The sequence below is a fragment of the Budorcas taxicolor genome, chromosome 4 (genome assembly GCF_023091745.1).
Source record: "Budorcas taxicolor isolate Tak-1 chromosome 4, Takin1.1, whole genome shotgun sequence".
Classification (NCBI taxonomy): domain Eukaryota; kingdom Metazoa; phylum Chordata; class Mammalia; order Artiodactyla; family Bovidae; genus Budorcas; species Budorcas taxicolor.
This window is the reverse complement of record NC_068913.1, coordinates 106,963,592-106,977,784: the sequence shown is the minus strand read 5'-3', so window position 1 is coordinate 106,977,784 and position 14,193 is coordinate 106,963,592. Positions and strand designations below refer to the sequence as shown.

At 43.5% G+C, this 14,193-nt stretch overlaps 1 protein-coding gene across 1 annotated transcript in view; it reads right to left on the bottom strand.

The window, feature by feature from the left end:
* Positions 1-14,193, bottom strand: part of LOC128046312 (maltase-glucoamylase-like) — a 189,023-nt gene that overhangs the window by 41,810 nt on the left and 133,020 nt on the right. The window contains exons 44-48 of the mRNA XM_052638415.1: positions 11,945-12,033; positions 10,368-10,417; positions 4,449-4,616; positions 2,867-3,022; positions 1,246-1,527 (exon numbers count right to left, since the gene is read on the bottom strand). Of these exons, the coding sequence (XP_052494375.1) occupies positions 1,246-1,527; positions 2,867-3,022; positions 4,449-4,616; positions 10,368-10,417; positions 11,945-12,033 (745 nt within the window). The remainder of the gene's footprint in view (positions 1-1,245; positions 1,528-2,866; positions 3,023-4,448; positions 4,617-10,367; positions 10,418-11,944; positions 12,034-14,193) is intronic.

Sequence of the window (14,193 nt, the reverse complement as noted above, 5' to 3'; positions counted from 1 at the left end):
TCACACAGAGTCAGACATGACTGAAGCGACTTAGCAGCAGCAGCAGCAGCATGAGTACAAAATACATAGCAAATTTTGAGGATGTAGTATGGTTAAATTGTATTTGGATTACATGGTGATATGATAATATTTTAGTATACTGGTTAAATAAAATGTCACTAAAATAAATTTCATTAATTTTTTTCCAAATATATTTTTAAAGCTATAGTTATTAGAAAACATGTGGGGACTTCCCTGGTGGTCCAGTGGTTAAGAATCTGCCTTGCAATGCAGGGGATGTGGGTTCCTTCCTTGGTCATGGAACTAAGCCCCTGTACCACAATTAGAGAGTCCATGTGCTACAACAAAAGACCCCACATGTGGCAATGAAGACCCATGGTTCAGACTGCATTTTTATTAGAGCAGAGAGAAGACTCTTGAGAGTCTCTTGGACTGCAAAGAGATCAAATCAGTCAATCCTAAAGGAGATCAACCCTGAATATTCATTGGAAGGACTGATGTTAAAGCTGAAGCTCCAATACTTTGGCCACCTGATTCAAAGAACTGACTCATTGGAAAAGAGCCTGATGCTGGGAAAGATTGAAGGCAGGAGAAGGGGATGACAGAGGATGAGATGGTTGGATGGCATCACCAGCTTGATGGACATGAGTTTGGGCAAGCTCCAGGAGTTGGTGATGGACAGGGAAGCCTGGCATGCTGCAGTCCATGGGGTCAACAAAGAGTTGGACATGACTGAGCAACTGAACTGAGCTGAGTAGGTCTCCAAGAGTGGCCTCTTAACTTACAGCATCAGCACCACCTGGAAACTTGCTAGCAGTGCAGATTCTCAGGTTGGAAACTCTGGGGGGTCAGGCCAGCCATCTTTTAACAAGATCTGCAGGTGATTCTGATACAGGTGCAGGTGTGAAAGCTTAAGAACCACCACTAGAGAAATAACTCTGATGTCAGAAGTGGGTTGTTGCCACTTATATGACTTACCACACAGCAGACACACTTTTCTCAGGACTAAAGAAGGACTCTTTAAGAATGTTCATGACTTAGAGCACTCACTATTATAAGAAATTACCACCCTCAGCGTTGTAAGGTTACATCCCACCCCAACTCTCTCCTAACTCTGATCTTCACCTCTTGGGGCCTCAGCAGCCCCACTTGTAGAATGAGGGATTTGGATTAAAGATGTTTCAATGTCTTCCAACTGCATGGAGCTGTCAGCTAAGAATTCCAACCATGGAGACACAGGATTACCTTGAACTGCAGCATGTTCTCTGTGTGGTAGATCACACTCAGGCGGAGAAAGCCGATGGTTGCAGAGAGAGTGTCAGAGGCAGAGGCGGCCTTCGCTGTGGCTGCAGGTGGGGGTAGCTCGTCCCGTGATGATGGTGGTGGCACCGTAGCTTGTGCAGCTTCCGAGGCTGTCAGGTGGGTGAGGTCTACAGTGATGCCCGTAGGCAGGTACTGAATGTTGCTGGCAGCATAACTAGGGATGGTGTCATAGAAACAGGTGGGCACCCCAGGAACAGTCGTGGGCTGGAACAAGAGGAGGACTTCAAGGTCAGCCTCTGACATGACGCTTCGAGACTCTAATTACAGAAGAAGGTGGTTAAACCAGACTCAGTCTCTTACCCTATGTCCATTGCTATGAGTTGAACTATATTCCCCAAAGCGATGGTAAGTCCTAACCCCTGGTACCTGTGAATAAGGTACCTGGTGCCTTGTTTGGAAATAGGATCTGTGCGGGTGATCAAGTTGAATGAGGTCATTGGGACAGAGCTAGCCAATATGACTAGTGTCCTTAGTAAAAGGGGAAACTGAGACACAGACATGCACCTGGGGAGAACATCATGTGAAGATGAAGAGGTCAGGGTGATGTTTGTACAAACAAAGGAACACTGCAGATTGCCAGCAAACCACCAGAACCCAGGAAAGGGACACGAAACAGATTTTCCCTCTTGGCCCCTAGAAAGCACCAACTCTGTAGACAGTTTGATATCAGACTTCCAGCTCCCAGATGCTGGGATAATAAATGTCTGTTGTTCTAAGTCACCCAGTTTGTTGTACTTGGCTATGGCAGCCCTAACAAATGAATACATCCATTTAAACATACACAGGGACTTCCTTGGTAGTCCAGTGGCTAAGACCCCAAGCGCCCAATGCAGGGGGTCTGGGTTTGATCCCTGGTTGGAGAAACTGATCCCACAGGCCACAGCTAAAGGTCCCACATGCCACAGCTAAGACCCGGCACAACCAAATAAACAGATAAAAATAAAGAAAATAAACACACACACATACTCACACACACTCACACACACTCACACACACTCTCACACACACACTCACATACACACACTCACACACACACACACTCACTGGCCTCACCCAATCGTGAAGGGCTCCTAAGGCAGAGCTCTGTTCCCCATGTCCTTACTGTCCCTTATTGTGATCTCGAGGAGATCACTGATTTTCTCTGGCCTTCATTCTCTCTATTTCTCAAAGGGAGAGAAACAGCATTACCTTACCTTTCTGCTTGGACTCTCCAATAGATGGGGGAAAAAAAATCACTTAAAATACTCAGTGCATTCCCACTGCATTACAGCCATGTTCAGAACAAAGTGGGATTTGAAATGGTGTGATTGTAGGAGAGAGTCGGTGAGTTGATCCTCATTCAGATCTCTGAATGAAACACTGATCGCCCATCACATGCAACTGATAAAAACACCTCATCAGCTGCCATAGCGTCATTTGCCTCCTGAGGATGATTACAGCTTAATCTACCAACATTTGGAAAGTGTTTGCTGGGTGCCCAATTACCTGTGGGACACTTTTTACAGCTTCCTGCTCACTGGGGCAGTCTGCTCCTGGCCCTTACCTCCCAAAGGCACCCCCGCTCCCTGCAACTCTCCTCGGAGACAGCGGGCTGCTCAGGAAAGCAGTTGAACTTCTGCAGGTCACTGACCGGCAGATCCCACTGAATGGAGAATGCTTGTCCCAGTACCAGTCCCTTGAGGTCAGTAATGTTCACCACCTGAGGAAAGAGAAAGGGCCATGATGACACACGAGATGTGGCGCAGCTGCCTGGATACTGTCCTTCCTTGATGGTCATGTAGTCAGGACCGGGGAAACCAGCACTTTGACGAGCACCACTTTGATGAGGAAAATTCGTAACCTTATTTCTCCTCTGGGTCTTTCGACCTCTCTGTCGGGAAAATGAATCTGACTTCCTCCAGACCTTTCTGATCTCATGGAGCCAGTGTGGGATATTGAATTGAAAGAGCTTCAGTCATGTTAAGGAACACAGGTCACAGGCAGGGCGGGCATTTCAGATTCATTGCCCCCTGGGTACGGTGCTCAGACATTTTACTAACAATGGCAGTTTAGAGAGCTAAACTTTACTGAGTCTGTCAAGTACTGTGATAACCACTTCATATGCATTGTCTCTATGAGTCCTGTAAAACAATCCTATGCAATGAATAATAATATGTTGACTATATATATTATAGTCAGTAGTACTATATATATAATGTATTATATATAATATTATAATATATTCAATATAATACAAGTATCTCAGTTTTACAGATCAGAATTCTGAGGTTCAGAGAGGTTTACTGTTTTGCTCAAGATCTCACAGCTAGGGCTCAGCAGAGCTAGGATTAGAACCCTATTCTGCCTAATCCTATAAAGCAAGCTCTTGTCCTTTTCTATATGTGTTGTCAAAGTGGAAGGGGGCAGGGAGTTCCCTGGTGGTCCAGTGGTTAGATTCTTCACTCCCAATGCAGGGGGCAAGGGTTCGATCCCCCATCAGGGAACTAAGATCATGCATGCTACACTGTGCGGCCAAAAGAAGTTTTAAAAAATAAAATTAAAATTAAAAAGAGGTCTGCTGTAAGGAACAGTGAATTTCCCAGTGCTTGAAATGTTAACTAACGATTGGGATTTTTCTTTTTCAAAGATTATCGTGTAAGGGAAACATTCCATAAGAACAAAAAGAATAAAAACTCCTTGTGTTTGATTAAATTCTCATTATCTGCAATGGTATAAAAATAGTTTAGAACAGAAAGGAAAAATAGCAACTGTGTCTCAAAGAAAGTCCTTAATGTGAATGAGAGAACACAGATGTCAATATTCTCCAGAACGAGGCCAATGTACTGAATCATATTTTCTCTATCACATCTGACATTAGCACATCTACTTTTAAATAGCCCAGAGAAGAACTGCCTTCTTCAAGGGTATCAGCTCCTACTGCCTGCCTCAGAGTCCCAACGCAAGCAAAGCTCCAGGGTCCATATCAAGCATGCACAGATTTCTCCTTCTACATTCTCCCCCTGGTTCCCCAGCAAGCCAGTTGTCTCTGTGCCCACCCAAAGTTAACAGAGCAAGAACGAGCTGGGTGTCAGGAGCTCAGGCAAGGGCTGTTGACAGGGGCACCACAGCGAGGAACAATATCCCACCTTTGTTGATGCTGTGTAGACAACGTTTGAAATGGAGGTGGTAGCATCATTTAGGGAGACAGTGAAATTAGTAGGTTCCTTGTCCATTCCCAAGATCATGATATCTGTAAATGTGAGTTTGTCAGGGTCTGTATAATTAGCATGTATAATCGTTGCCTGTAGACGGTTCTGTGGGGAAAAGAAGTCAGTTTAGAGACCAGGTATATCTCATTCTGATTGTGTCCAAATACCACTCCATATCTTTCAGAGATCCCAAGAGATCCTTTACCTCTGAGGTTCTAAATGGTGCTGGGTGGTCATCCCCAGGGAATTTTTCAAGTAAGACTCGTAACAGTCTTTAAGTAATCTTTTAGTAATATTATGTACTTGTTTTAGTTTACTGGTTCTTTATTGATTCTATTACTCAGAAAATATGTTGCTGAAACCATGGAATTATCAAACGGACAAGATGCCACACATACAAAAAGAGACCCATAGGCATGCAAAGATACACACATTCATACACATACAAAATCATGCCCAAATAATTATTTTTTCTTTTAATGATAATGGTGATAGCTAAAATTTATGAATGTTCACTGTGTGCCAGACCTTGTGCTAAGCATTTCACATGTATCATCTCATTCAATTCTCACAGCAAACTATGAGGTTGAGGCTCTAATGATCCCTGTTCTTCAGATGAGGAGCCTAAAGCCAAGATAATGTAGAAAACCTATCCAGGGAACTACAGTTCAAAAGGGACAAAGTTGAGCTGTGACAAAGAAGGTAGAACCAATGACTGAAGGAAAAAAGGGACACTTGGATGTTTAAAAAAATTAAGCATCCCACAGATACATGTCCAAATGATTTTTTTACACAAGTAATGTAATGGAGAAAGGACAACCTTTTCAACAGATGATGCTGGAGCAATTGGACATCCATAGGCAAAACGCAAAATTCAACCTAAACCTCATGTCTTATATAAAAATTAACTCAAAATTGGCAGTTCCCTGGTGGCCTAATGGTTAGGACTTGGTGCGTTCACTGTCATGGCCTGGATTCGGTCCCTGTTCAGGGAACTAAAGTCCCGCAAGACCTGCAGTGTGGCCCAAAATTTTATTTTAAATTTAATCTAAAAAAATTAACTCAAAATAGGTAATAAACTTAAATATAAAGGGCAGAACTATAAAAATTTTAGGAAAAAATGGGAGGAAGTATTGAAGAACTATAAAGAGTTCTTATATTAGACACCAAAAACATGATCCATAAATGGGAAAAATGATAAATTAGACCTTTGAAAATCAAAAATTTTTCCTCTGAGAAAGACTGTTAAGAAGATGAAAAGAGCAGCCTACAGACTGAAAGAAAAAAAAAAAAATTACAAACCATGTAGCCAAGAAGGGAACTCTCAAAGCTGAACAGAAAAATAAGTTAAACAAGCCAATTAGAAAATGCACAAAAGAACTGGAACATTTTATCTTAGAGAATATACAGCTAGCTAATGAAAAGATACATGAGAAGATGGTCAACATCATTAAATGCCAGAGAAATACAAATTGAAACCACAATGAGCTATCACTGCTGCTGCTGCTAAGTTGCTTCAGTTGTGTCTGACTGTGCGACCCCATAGATGGCAGCCTACCAGGCTCCCCTGTCCCTGGGATTCTCCAGGCAAGAACACTGGAGCGGGTTGCCATTTCCTTCTCCAATGCCTGAAAGTGAAAAGTGAAAGGGAAGTCGCTCAGTCGTGTCTGACTCTTAGCGACCCCATGGACTGCAGCCTTCCAGGCTCCTCCATCCATGGGATTTTCCAGACAAGAGTACTGGAGTGGGGTGCCATTGCCTTCTCCAGAGCTATCACTACACCTTTATCAAAATGGCTAATCTTTTTTTTTTTTTAATGTGACAACATCAAATGCTGGTTACAATGCAGAGAAACTGGGTGACATACATTGGTCATGGAAATGTAAAACAGTATAGCCATTCTGAAAAAGAATTCGGCAGTTTCTTATAAAACTAAACATATACTTACATAATACCCAGCAACTGCACTCTTGAGCATTTATCCCAGACAATTGAAAACTTGTGTTCACATAAAAATCTGTTCCTAGCAGCCTTATCTGTAATGACCCATGACTGGAAATACTCCCAGATGCCCTTACGTAAGGGCATAGTTAAACATATCTTGGAATGCTGCCCAGCAATAAAAACGAACTGACTTTTGTCATGGAAAAGCTTGGATGAATTTTGAGGAAATCATGTTGAATTTAAAAAGCCAGTCCCCAAGGCTGCATGCTGTATGATTACATTTACATAACATTTTTGAAAGGACAAAATTTTAGAAATAGAGAGCAAATTAGTGGTTTCCAAGAACTAAGAATGAGGTTGAGGCTTGGGGCAAGTGGAGGCAAGTAGATTGGACAACAGGAGGGTTCCTCTTGGCCATGGAAATATTCCGCAGCTTGATAGTGAGAGGGTAACATGCACGAAGGCTAGGGGTCTCCAAACAGAGGAAATAGGCTGCAAGTGTCAGACATTTTTTTGTCTCTCTATATATACAAAATTAAAAGGAGGTTTCTCTTAAAATTCTGTGTTGCCATGACAACACCTGGTTCCACCTGAACTTGACTTTTCTTAAATCTTGAGCTAACCAATGCTATTTTTCTTATGGAAATGTTTTTCTTAAGCTATGTTAATGAACTATGTATTTACCTTAGACTCTGTCTTTCTTCAAGTTTGTTCTGCCTAAGACTCAGAACCAACTTGACAAACCAGTGTGTTTTACTCATGCAAATGTTGTCTTAAGTTATGTTAATGAGACTATGTATTTGCTTGAAAACCTGACTTTCTTCAAGATTCATGTCAATCATTTTATGGCCTGGGATGACTCACCTGCGCCAATGTTATCTCAAAATACATGTTGTGGGTGAGGGGCCTGGTGCCACTCTCTGAGTTTTGAGACATTTCCTTTCTCTAATTAGCAGAATGCTAGTAGCTATATAACTCCCTGCTAAAGACTAGCGGGGGTGGGAGGGGGGCACTCTTTCTACTCCCTTCTGATATCTATGTCAGAAGCTTTCTCTATCTCTTTTATACTTTCAGTTCAGTTCAGTCACTCAGTCGTGTCCAACTCTTTGCCACCCCATGAATCGCAGCATGCCAGGCCTCCCTGTCCATCACCAACTCCCGGAGTTCACTCAGACTCACGTCTATCGAGTCAGTGATGCCATCCAGCTATCTCATCCTCTGTTGTCCCCTTCTCCTCCTGCCCCCAATCCCTCCCAGCATCAAAGTCTTTTCCAGTGAGTCAGCTCTTCCCATGAGGTGGCCAAAGTACTGGAGTTTCAGCTTTAGCATCATTCCTTCCAAAGAAATCCCAGGGCTGATCTCCTTCAGAATGGACTGGTTGGATCTCCTTGCAGTCCAAGGGACTCTCAGGAGTCTTATCCAACACCACAGTTCAAAAGCATCAATTCTTTGGCGCTCAGCCTTCTTCACAGTTCAGCTCTCACATCCATACATGACCACTGGAAAAACCATAGCCTTGACTAGACGGACCTTAGTCGGCAAAGTAATGTCTCTGCTTCTGAATATGCTATCTAGGTTGGTCATAACTTTTCTTCCAAGGAGTAAGTGTCTTTTAATTTCATGGCTGCAGTCACCATCTGCAGTGATTTTGGAGCCCAAAAAAATAAAGTCTGACACTGTTTCCCCATCTAGTTCCCATGAAGTGATGGGATGGGATGCCATGATCTTCATTTTCTGAATGTTGAGCTTTAAGCCAACTTTTTCACTCTCCACTTTCACTTTCATCAAGAGGCTTTTTAGTTCCTCTTCACTTTCTGCCATAAGGGTGGTGTCATCTGCATATCTGAGGTGATTGATATTTCTCCCAGCAATCTTGATTCCAGCCTGTGTTTCTTCCAGTCCAGCGTTTCTCATGATGTACTCTGCATAGAAGTTAAATAAGCAGGGTGACAATATACAGCCTTGACGTACTCCTTAAGAAGAGGTGGCAAGAATACACAGAACAACTGTACAAAAAAGATTTTCACGACCCAGATAATCACGATGGTATGATCACTTATCTAGAGCCAGACATCCTGGAATGTGAAGTCAAGTGGGCCTTAGAAAGCATCACTACGAACAAAGCTAGTGGAGGTGATAGAAATCCAGTTGAGCTGTTTCAAATCCTGAAAGATGATTCTGTGAAAGTGCTACACTCAATATGCCAGCAAATTTGGAAAACTCCGCAGTGGCCACAGGACTGGAAAAGGTCAGTTTTCATTGCAATCCCAAAGTTCATGTGAACCGTGAACTTCCTGATGTTCAAGCTGGTTTTAGGAAAGGCAGAGGAACCAGAGATCAAATTGCCAACATCCACTGGATCATGGAAAAAGCAAGAGAGTTCCAGAAAAACATCTGTTTCTGCTTTATTGACTATGCCAAAGCCTTTGACTGTGTGGATCACAATAAACTGTGGAAAATTCTGAAAGAGATGGGAATACCAGGCCACCTGACCTGCCTCTTGAGAAATCTGTATGCAGGTCAGGAAGCAACAGTTAGAATTGGACATGGAACAACAGACTGGTTCCAAATAGGAAAAGAAGTATGTCAAGGCTGTATATTGTCACCTTTTTATACTTTAATAAAACTTTAATACACAAAAGCTCTGTGCGATCAAGCCTCAAATTGGCCCCGGATTGAATTCCTCTCCTCTAGAGGCCAAGAATCCCAGCGTCTTTCACAGCTCAGCAACAATCTTTCAATAGTATAGATGTCAATATTCTTGTTGTAAAATTGTACTATAGTCTTATAACATGTTCCAATTAGGGGAAACTGGGTAAAGAGTACAAGGGAACTCTGTATTATTTCTTATAAAATGGGGCTCTATAATTATGTCAACACAAAAAGTATCATTTAAAAAGCAATATGGGACTTCCCAGACTTCCCTGGTGGCTCAGATGGTAAAGAATCCACCTGCTATGCAGGAGACCTGGGTTCGATCCCTGAGTTGGGAAGATCCCCTGGAGGAGGGCATGACAACCCACTCCAGTATTCTCACCCGGAGAATCCCCATGGACAGTGGAGTCTGGTGGGCTAGAGTCCATGGGGTCACAAAGAGTCAGACAGGACTGAGTAACTCAGCACATGGGACTTCCCTGGTGGTCCAGTTATTAAGAATCTGTTTTGCAATGCAAGGGGTGTGGGCTTGATTCCTGGTCAGGGAACTAAGATCCCACATGCCATGGAGCAACTAAGCCCATGCATGGCAACTAGGGCCAAATGCAGCCAAATGAATAAACATTTAAAAAATAAAAGGCAATATGAATTTAAAAGAAAGAAGAAATAAGGGAGCAAGAGTCCCACACAAGAAAGTTCTGCCCATGCACAAACAGACATCTAAGAAAACCAATTCAGGGTTCTCCCATCCCCTTCCAGCCTTACTGCCATTCTTCCTCTTGGTCCCCTTGGGAAGCAGACACCCAGCAAGTAATGCACTGCATCTCCCAATCTCTCAAAACCACCACATAATACCTGTGCCCAAGGCCAAGCTTTAGGGCCTAGAAAGGAAGTTCCTTGATGGAACAACTTCAAAAGGCATACCTCATCACCCCCCATCCACACCCCCACCCACTTGTACTCTCTCAAATAAGGGTACATCTTGGAAGCCCAGACTCATCATATAAAACTCAAAAACAATGATTTTTTTTTTTTTTTTTTCAGAAAAACAGACAACTTCACCAAACACATGCTGATTTTCTATCGGTTAATGTTTCTAACTCAGATTAAAATTTTTCATTTTAATGCTAATCCTTCCTTGGACTGTGGCAATGAGGCACTGCCCACAAAGGCAAGCAACTTCAGAAAACCCAAAACTCAAAAAAGCAGTCACAAAAAAGAGCATGCCCCGTGAGTTCCCCCAAAAACAGTACTTACAGAGGTGATGGAAAAATTATACAGAATATAATTATTTTCAGTTACAGCATCTGAAAGAGAAAGACGGAGGAGGGCCAGTTACTACAGGAAGCAGAACAGCTGGGCATCCTCTTCTCTCCACTGGGAACGCCTCTGCCAACTAGCTCTGCTCCCCCGAGTTCCACCTGTTTTTTTGCAGACTCTCCTGGACTACTCCAGCCGCCAGTAACTACTCCCTCCTCTGAACTCCACGGCAGAAGTGGAACCATTCTGTCCGCATTTAAAGCATTTGGGGGGCTTCCCTGCTGGCTCAGTGGTAAAGAATGTGCTTGCCAGCGCAGGAGATCTGAGTTCAATCCTCGGTTCCTGAAGGTCCCACATGCCATGGGGCAACTAAGCCCGTGCACCGCAACTGCAAAGCCTGTGCTCTAGAGCCTGGCAGCCGCAACTGCTGAAGCCCACGTGCCCTGGCGCCTGTGCTCCACCGCAACGAGAAGCCATGCACCACACCTAGAGAGTAGCCCTCATTTGTCACAAGAGAAGAAGCCCACACGGCAAAGACGACCCAGCACAGCCAAAAATAAACAATATGATAAATAAACAAATAATTAAAAAAAAACATTCTGACTTGCATTTGTAGTTATCTACATGCCCTCCCTCTCTCTGGACCAGGACTTCCTCAAGGGCAATGGCTCTGTCTTGTGTGCTAAGTCACTTCAGTCGTGTCTGACTCTGTGACCCTATGGATTGTAGCCCACCAGTCTCCTCTGTCCATGGGGATACTCTGGGTAAGAATACTGGAGTGGGTTGCCATGCCCTCCTCCAGGGGATCTTTTCGACCCACGGATTGCACCTGCCTCACTTCTATCTCCTGCATTTGCAGGTGGGATCTTTACCCACAGAGTCACCTGGAAAGTTTAGGCCCTGCACATGGCCCAATAATAAATAGCCAAGAACTATTAATAAATGCTAATTCTATGTAGCACAGATTTTTACATAATGAGACCCGAAGCTTATGTGAGGTACTTATGTGTGAAAAAACACTGCACAAATTAGATACTTGCCTCTCAATAGCAACCAAGGCAATATTTTACAATCTATTAATAATTTGTAGCTTCCTAGGTTGTGCTAGTGGTAAAAAATCTGCCTGCCAATTCAGGAAACACCAGAGCCGCAGGTTTGATCCCTGGGCCAGGAAGATCCCCTGGAGTAGGAAATGGCAACCTGTGCCAGCATTCTTGCCTGGGAAATTCTATGGACAGGGGAGCCTGGCAGGCTACAGGCCATGGGGTCACAAAGAGTCAAATGCAACTGAGTGCATATACAAATTAACGTAATGTATTATTAATAATGACATCCAGAGAAAGGAATAAACTAAATCCAATCATATCTTTTGCTTTGGTAGAGTCAATAACACACAAGTTGCTCATCTGAAGTCTATTTTAATGTATGCATTTGGCTAGTGGAACTTTAAGAATGCATTGATTCTAAGCTATAGAAATAAGCACCAGTGATAACAAAGCTCATGCCATACTGGGCAGTCTGCCGAGATGAACTGCCATGGAGAAGCGCAGTGATGGTACCATAAGGAAGTCTACCTTTAGAGACACCATCATCCCAGTACAGCTCTCCGTTTGCTTCTCGCTTAGAGTCCAAGGCAATGATGAGTCCCAGAGAGTTCTTCCGGCTGTAAAGGAGCAATTCTCAGTTTCAGAGAATGAAGAAGAGATAGAATGGTCTTAAGCCAGCCCTCTTCATGCCCCAGGGACAGACCATTTTGGAGTCAATCTCAGCTATTAAGTAGATACTGATGCTGTCTGAAAACACGGAAGCAGGGTGTGGGTAGGCAGCAGAGGTGAGTAGTGAATGAGCTTAAGAACAGTAGATTGGAGGCAGTTCTTGCTGAGAACTGCACTTGTGATAATACTAACAATTAGTACTTACTGGATGCTTTCCACGTGGCTGGCACTCTTCTAAGCATCCTGTATTCCTTAAACCATATCTATTATTTCATCTTAATAACTCTAAGAAGTTGAACTACCATCATCTCTAGTTTACTAATGATGAGCAGAGACATGAGGCTCGAACCCAAATTTTCTAGCTCTTGACCTTAAATCTATGTTGATTTTCATATGGTATCTCTTACCTCCTATTAACTTGCATTGTCTCATGCCTAAGGAAATCTATTTGAGGATGCTTTTGGACCTGGGGAATCCTCATGAGTGATTATTTTGACCACCCTTACAATTTGATGCAACTTACAAGTGAAAGACAATGGGAATGTAAAGGAACCAAGGCTACAGCTATCCCCTGCTAAATGAAGATGCCAATTTTGGGCTGACCTTGAGAGGAAGTGAGAAAGATGAGTTACTGAAGCTATTTCCCCTTAGTTGATCTACTTTCAGTTCCAATTTTTCTTCCCCATAACACTCTGCACCCTGGGAAGAGTGAGGAGCTTACCTGGCCTCCGTGGTCGTGTTTGGCCGCTGGATGGGAAAGATGTAGCCCCCTCGGAGGTGAAGTCCTATCCTATCACCTGGCAGCAGCAGCTCCACAAATTGTTTCCTCCATTCTATGGCTACTTGCTAGCCAACAAAAGGGGGAAAGACCAGAAAACTCGTTATTTGGGCTACAAGTGACATTGGAATTATCTAGTTCAGTTGCTTCATTTTAAGCAAGAGGAAAGCAGAGGACCCCCCGCCACCGCACCTCCCAAAGTGAAGTGACTTGCCCAAGGCGCATAGGAAATAGCAGAGCCAAGACTCCAGCCTATCCTATTTCCTTATATTACACCATGCTGTGTGTGATTTCCCACTCGGGTTTTAATTCTGTAGATCATCACAACCTAAGGCCCACTACTAGTCCACATAGCTGCAGAATAGCCAGTCAAATCTACCGAAAATTTCCATAAACCTACTCTAGTTATTCAAATTATTTCACTGTACCTCAGGAAAGGCCTTCTTCCCAGGAACGTATCCATAAGCAACAACATGTAAAACCTTGTTCTATTAGCCTACCCCAAGCACCCAAGACTCACTCACCGTTTCATAGTCGTACCAGATGGCGTCGGGTATGTATGCCCTTGCATAGTTCAAACCCTGGGGAAACATAACGGTGAGCAACACTGTCACAACCCTTTACAGTTTACACAACACCCTCACCCATGGTGGCATGTGCTCATCACAACACTCCTGAGAGAAAGTTGGGATCACACATCCCACAAGTAAAATACAGATCCTCAGAAAAACTGGGCAGATTAACCAAAACAGAGCTGTTCCTAGAAATGAAGATTGTTTTGCTTGGAGACTGCTGAGAAAAGCAGAGAAAGTGTATTTCCTGGGTCCCTTGTGTAATCTGATAGGAGGAGAATGAAGTAGCTAGGCCCTCCAGAGAGCTTTGCAGGAGGCCTACTTGCAAGCTGGCAGGACCTACCATGAGATGCTGGGGCTAAAATGTCAGCTCCAAGGGCCTTTGACTTGAGTCCGTGAGCCATCTCTCATGTTTATAAACAGATCACCATAATCCTGACCCCTCTCCTACTCTTCCCTACTCACCCCTGCCCTTGATTCTACTTGGTCCTTCCTATAGGGATTCCAGAGTAACACCCTCCCCTTACCCAGCACTCTTCTCTCCCTCCACACTCCTCTCCCCACCTCTTCTCTTCCCCTACCCTGACTTTAAGAAACACACCCCCTCTGGTGAACAGGAAGCACAGACAGATGATCAGCCTGAACTCTTAGTTATTCAAAGCCCCCATCAGTACCAAGGCCAATGCTTAAGGAAACAAGCTTTAAGGTAATTTTGCAAAATGGAGATTGTTTGGCTTGGCAAATTGAGAGTGAGATCA